The 7,230-nt window shown below is 34.0% G+C and overlaps 1 protein-coding gene across 1 annotated transcript; it reads left to right on the forward strand.

Moving 5' to 3' along the window:
* Nucleotides 1-44: 44 nt before the first annotated feature.
* On the forward strand, nt 45-5,878 carry LOC134260720 (NADP-dependent malic enzyme, mitochondrial-like; the record flags this gene model as incomplete). Its single annotated transcript, XM_062743264.1, has 6 exons — nt 45-142; nt 1,049-1,162; nt 1,488-1,599; nt 2,198-2,340; nt 2,776-2,946; nt 4,892-5,878. Coding segments are annotated over 6 exons (902 nt in total), but the record flags the coding sequence as incomplete, so codon positions are not given.
* Nucleotides 5,879-7,230: the final 1,352 nt, after the last annotated feature.

The raw sequence follows: 7,230 nt of genomic DNA on the forward strand, positions 1-7,230 counted from the left end.
TGTATTAATAGTTTCATTGATTTCTATCCATGTTCTCACTCTAGGTACTGCTGCAGTGGCTGTAGCAGGAATTCTGGCCAGTCTCAAGATTACAAAGAAACCATTAAAAGACAATGTGTTTGTCTTCCAAGGGGCTGGAGAGGTACAATGTACATCATGATTTAAAAATTTAAGATTCATAAAAAATGTTTGCAGTGTATTTTATATACATGTATGTATGGGGTGGAGGTTGTACTTACTCTTCACTTTATTGCATGTATTCTTCATTCTGACCCTGTGAAATGTGTAAAATTCAATTATGCTCAGAAGTTAAGTAAATAACCTCTAGCTACTTTATATCTTAGTTGGTTAGTTTAAACCAGACCCTACATATTAAAAAGGAATTAATTAAAGAAAATGAGAATATAAAAAAACAAGATGTGTTTGTGAAACACTATGCGCCCGGCGGTAACAAAGTTAAAAAAATCTTTTTTTTGCAGATAAGTGACGTAAAGGCCACAAGGTCATCGACCTTGGCGTCATTTGAAAGAACTTGATTAGGGAAGTTTGCATACCAAATATGAAGTATCTATCTCTCATGGTTCAAAAGTTATGGCGAAAAGTCTAAAAAGCTAATTTTAGCATATAGGTCTCAGTCAAGGTCACAAGGTCATGACCTTGATGTCATTTGAAAGAGCTTTATTAGTGGAGTAGGCATATCAGTTATGAAGACTCTACCTCTCATGGTTCAAAAGTCATGGCGAAAGTTCGAAAAAGATATTTTTAGTATATAGGTCACAGTCAAGGTCACAAGGTCATTGACCTTGGTGCCATTTGAAAGAGCTTCATTAGTCGAGTATGCTTACCAAATATGAAGTCTCTATCTCTCATGGTTCAAAAGTTATGGTGAAGGTTAAAGTTGACAACAGACAGACAGACAAACAGACAAACAGATAAACAGACAAACAGACAGGACAAAAACAATATACGCCTCGGATCTATTGATCCGCGCGCATAAAAATACTTGTGTGGCTGTGCCTCAACTTCATACATTTTGACTTTTATACAGGCCTCTATTGGTATTGCCACTCTATTGGTCATGGCTATGGTAGAAACAGGTATTTCTGAAGCAGATGCCATCAAAAGGGTGTGGATGGTAGACTCAAGGGGACTCATTGTTAAGGTATGATCATGTTTGCCATCTTTTAAAAGTAATAATTATCCATAAAGGAATAATTTTTTAAATTCCTAATTATAAATGATTATGGTGGATGTGACCAGTCTACAAGGGATATCCTCTCCATGTTGGCACCTGATCCCATCTCTGAAATTCCCTCGGAATCCATGTTCATTTTTACAGATTTTTATTGTCTTTTGATTTTTTTAAAAAAAATCAAACACTGTTTGTTATTTCTACCCTTTTGAAAACATTTTTTTCACACAAAGTTCCCAAGAGTCATTTCCTTATTTTATGGACATTAAATTCTGTATTCATTTTCCCCTCACAGAACCGTCCATCAGGGGGAGTAACTGGCCATAAAATGAGATTTGCCCAGGACCATGCTCCTGTTGATAAGCTGGTGGATGTCATTAAAAAAGTCAAGCCTACAGCCATTATAGGTAAGTACACAGGGGCTCCTTTGACAGCTGGGACTTTCATATATTTTACATGAACACCTGACCTGTATATTTCTTCTGACCTACTTTTTTTCTTACTCATATTTTTGATCTCCTGAACCTGAACTTTCAGTTTAATGTACATACATGTAAGTTATAGGTTAAGCCTATATTTTGAAAAAGTTGGTGCAATGGCTTCATAATTGTAATAATGAAAATTTATTTTTTGTGACAAACATTTCTTTTTTTAAACATGTTTTTTACATCATGACCTTGTACCTTGGAGTTAATGAACTTCTTTTGAGGAAAAATTAACCTTTGCCATGTTTTCTGAATAGTTGCCAGTGCTAAGTCTTGGATATTTCACATGTGTATTCCTAGGATAAGATGCGTGCAACTTAACATTTTTTAACTCTTGACCATAAAGTTCAGCCTACATTTGAAAAACTAGAATCTTCAGGCCTCAATATTGCCTTCAGCTGCCATACCGGGACATCATGTTTCACAAACATATTTTCTTTTTATTTTAGAATGAAAATACTTGAATCAAGTTGACTGATGTGTGTCCAGGATTCAAATGTCATCTATAATTCTTTTTTAGGTGCTGCCGCTGTAGCTGGTGCTTTTACAGAGGAAATTCTGACTACCATGGCTAACAATAATGAGAGACCTATTGTGTTTGCCTTAAGTAATCCTACCAGTAAGGCAGAGTGTACTGCAGAGCAAGCTTATAATGTCACCAAGGTAATTATTCAAAAACTTAAATGACTGATTCATTGATAGTATGTACTACTTACAGATCACTAAATTTCGTGACACCTTATTTTTGAGAAATAGTCATTGACTCTTTATGAGTGAGACATAATTTTCATGAATTGTTGTTATTCTTCTATAAAATCGTAAGGAATACCTTTACACGTGAGAATGAAATTTTTGCGAGCTCATTGTCTCGCGTAATTACCGGGGGGGGGGGGGTATTCAAAAATAAAGTTCTCATGAATAAAAAGTGATATACATTACATAATGTGAAGTGTGTTAAAGAGGATGCAGATTAAATGAACATTTTAATCACTTGAAACTTTAAAAAACACATACTTCGAATTCTTTTTATCTGTCAATTTGCCTATTTCTGTGTTTGTTCTAAGCAACTTCTGCAGTACAGTTATCTTTCATTTACAGGGCAAATGTGTCTTTGCTAGTGGCAGTCCATTCCCTGCTGTGACCTACAATGGTAAAACATTCCATCCTGGTCAAGGCAACAATGCTTACATATTCCCTGGCATTGCTCTAGCTACCATTCTGTGTGACATTAGGTCTATTACAGAGGAAGTCTTCTTAGAATCAGCAAAGGTAAAGTTTGGAGAACATTCAGACAGGAGTCATAAAGATTTTTAATATGAATACATGCACTTGCAGTATATGACTCTCTGATGGGGAAACACTGGAGCAATTTGAAACAAGAGGCCCAGGGGCCACAGCGCTCACCTGAGCACATCAGCTAGGAAAAAGCACATATCATGATTTGGACGAACTAGAATCTACACTACCTGAGGATAATTCTACATAAATATTACTAATCATAGCTTTGAAGTACTTGAAAAGAAGATTTTAAAAGATTTCCCTTTATATTCTTATGAGAATTAATTTTTGGTCTGCCATTTTGGCCCCAGCCTACCCCCGGGGGTCATGATTTGAACAAACTTGAATCTACACAACCTGAGGATAATTTCACATGAGTTTCAATTTTCCTGTCTCATTGGTTCTTGAGAAGAATTTTTTTGAAAGATTTTTCCTACATACTCCTAGGTAAAACTTTGATCAGCCATTTTAGCCCCACCCTACCCCCGGGGGTTATGATTTGAACAAACTTGAATCTACACTATCTGAGGATGAATCCATATGAGTTTCATCTTTCCTGGCCCAGTGGTTCTTGAGAAGAAGATTTTTAAATATTCTTCCTATATATTCCTATGTAAAACTTTGATCAGCCATTTTGGCCCCACCCTCCCCCAGGGGGTCATGATTTGAACAAACTTGAATCTACACTGTCTGAGGATGATTCCACATGAGTTTCATCTTTCCTGGCCCTGTGGTTCTAGAGAAGAATATTTTTAAAGATTTTTCCTATATTTTCTGTGTAAAACTTTGATCGGCCATTTTGGCCCCACCCTACCCCCGGGGGTCATGATATGAACAAACTTGAATCTACACTACCTGAGGATGATTCCACTTGAGTTTCATCTTTCCTGGTCTAGTCGTTCTTGAGAAGAAGATGTTTTAAAAATGGCATTAATTTTTCTCTAATTCATAATTATCTCCCCTTGGAAAAAGGGTTTGGCCCTTCATTTGAAAAGACTTGAATACCCTTTACCCAAGGATACTTTGTAGTAAGTTTGATTGAAATTCGCCCAGTGCTTCTTGAGAAGAAGATGAAAATGTGAAAAGTTTACGACGACAACGACGGCAACGACAACAACGACAATGATGACAGACAACGGACAAATTTTGATCAGAAAAGCTCACTTGAGCCTTCGGCTCAGGTGAGCTAAAAACAAGCAAATTCAAAAAATTGTGGTGACCTGCTTTTAGTGTCCTTGTTGGTGAGGTGACATTTTTTTATGTTGTATTGTGTCAAATATGAACGCCCTATCATATGTCATTTAGAAATTATGAACAAAGCTGAGGATTTTTTAAAAAATAAGGTTAATCGTAAAGGTCAAGGGGTCAGAAATCTTAGCATATGCTCAGAAATATCTTGTCACAGGTAATGCACATGTCAAATATGAAAGCCATAACTTTTCTCAATCAAAAGTTATAAGGAACAAGAAGCGTTTGTGAAACAATGATGACCCTGTAAGTAAGTAATTAAGTAATATTGGTACCCAAAGTAGGGTCTTCCCACAAGAAATACAGTTGTGAAATATGAAAGCACTTCCTGTTCAAAAGTTATGGCCAAGGATAAGTTTTTGAAAAGTAGGTCAAACTCCAAGGTCAAAGGGTCAAAGTTGTTGGTTTGTTAAGAAAGGTCTTGTATTAAATTCAAAGTTATGGCCAAGGTTAAAGTATTTAAAAATTTTGTAAATTTGCATACAGCACCTTTTACTTTAAATTCTAACATTCAACAATAATAATGCAATTATTATAGTTTTAAGTGGATGAATTGATGATTTTTTTCAAACAATACTTTGTATACATACACATATGTACTAATGAGCATATCTAGACATTCTAAATCCTCCTTGTTGTAATGCTAATTATAAAGTGACAATAAACAGAGATATATTTTTCCTTTCAGTTACTGGCGAACATGGTAGATGACAAAAGCTTATCCATGGGGCTGGTGTACCCTCCCCTGTCCAGAATTCTCCAAGTCTCCACCGACATCGCCATTGGACTGATTAACTTCGCCTACAAACACAAGCTGGCCTACCACTACCCAGAGCCTGAGGACAAGAGGAAGTTTGTAGAATCCTACCAGTATGACATGTCCTACAAGACCTTTGAACCTGCAACCTATGACTGGCCCGACGGTCTGAATTCCACCGAGTGTAAAGTTTAGAGATGCCATATTTTTATTGTTGTGAAAGTTGTTTATGAAATGATATGCTGGATGCAGTGAAATACAATGATGATGCTATGTTGTTACAATATTGTGAAAGCTGTATTTTGATAAGGAGTGCTTTTTGTGTATAGTGGACTGGTAGTTGATATATTAAAAAAGAGTAGAAATCCCAGTGTAATTGCATTGTTCTATATCAAACGTTAAAAAGTGCCATTTGAATTACATGTTTCCAGCAAGATACTTCAATCTGCCATTGTTAAGTTGAGCAACTGAATGATATTATGAATACAGCCTCAAACATATTGTAAGGCAGTGGTAATTTTATTAAAATTGTAAATGATATTATCGTATTTTTTTCAAAAATAATTTAGCTGTTTAAAATAAATAACTATCTTTTACAATTTGCAATGAGTGTTTACCAATGATATTCTAAATTCATGGTATTGATTTAAATTTTAAGGTATTTTTAGAATGATGCTGCAGTTTTTTTTTTCAATTGATCAGAATGCACTTACCAGTAACTAAAATGTGTATAGTAGCTGTGAATTCGACCAATACTACAATATATTTTAAACATTGGAATTAATTTGTCTGTAGTTAAGTATACAATTATTAAGATGGTAGGAAAGAAGAGTAATGTATAGAAATGTATTTCAGATCAGAATATGTAGGAAATAAAGTTAACATTGTCAACTTAAAATAAATAAACATGTTAAATCTGTTTTACATGTGTCAAGCTTTACCAAACTTTACAAAGACTAAAATTGTCTCAAATTACATTTTTACACCAAACCTTTAATACCCTCCAAGGATCAATACAGTAGTTGGTCCTGGCTTGGAAGGAATTTCTCAGGTCTAGTATTTATACTTCTTTGATATTGTTATGGATATTATCATATAACCTGTGATAAATTCTATCTACCTGTAACTTTCTATTTTATGATAAAAATTATATATATATAGCAACTTTTATCTTTACCCTATAAAGAATAAAAGCATTATATTTATATATTTCTATTTGTTTCCTTCTTTTATTTCATGAATATATTATGTATACAATTATACATCTGTTAGAAATACAAATATATTTATAAATTATCTGAATTTCTTTACTTATATTTATAGCTTTTAATCTGTCATCCGAAAATAAAGTTTTTTTTACATGTATAGTTTCACTGTTTCATTTTTTTTCCATATACATGTACTAACTAATGTTTTCTTGCTTATTTAATATCAACTTCTGATTCAGAAGTTGTGACTTTTGCTTATGAATGAATATTTACATTTGCAGATATTTTATATCCTCGTATATACTGTAAACTAACTTTTATTCGCGATGACTAAATTACTAGGGTTAAACTGGTTTGCGACCATTAATTTTCGCGATCAAGCCGTTTTTGATATGCGGTACATGTATGCACAATTTTGTTATGATCAGGATAACTCATAAGAAATGTACTGATACACAAATAGCCTTGCATCAATCCCCCGAGTACTTGCCTTGGTCAACATTGTTAAATTTCTGGTGAATGTCAAGTAATATATTTCAAAACCATAGTCCATAAATTTGTAATATTAAGCTTTCAGAGCTGAATTGCATTTAAAATAATATTGAACTTTCAAGGAGAAAATATAACATCAATAGCTAACGATTTTTTTACAGTTTGATGACTGAGAGTTAATACCTCAAAGCCTTTCCTCCTCTTCCTGTTTTTAAGTTTCATGATCTGGTGACATTTCAAGCATCCATACCTTAACTGTGGTAGTATAATCAATTCCAAATGATAACCTCTGGAACAGTCCTTCAGTACATCAACTATATTGTACATTTTGATTTCCAAATCACTAAAATGACCACTGAACTTTAACACGGATATACACACAAAAGTATCTGAAAGGTTAGTGCTAAATTGTTGTTCATAAGATTCTATAAAAGTGATGGATTAGTAAATTGTAATAAAAATTTATTGACTACTTGCTATTTCTTGGAAGGCCAACTACTTAGGGTTGACATTAATACCTCAGTTGATGGACACTTTGCTAATGGAACAGAATGATTGTAAGAGGATTTA

This window comes from Saccostrea cucullata, unplaced genomic scaffold (genome assembly GCF_032062105.1).
Source record: "Saccostrea cucullata isolate Sc308-1 unplaced genomic scaffold, CSIRO_AGI_Scuc_v1 ctg23813, whole genome shotgun sequence".
Taxonomy (NCBI): domain Eukaryota; kingdom Metazoa; phylum Mollusca; class Bivalvia; order Ostreida; family Ostreidae; genus Saccostrea; species Saccostrea cuccullata.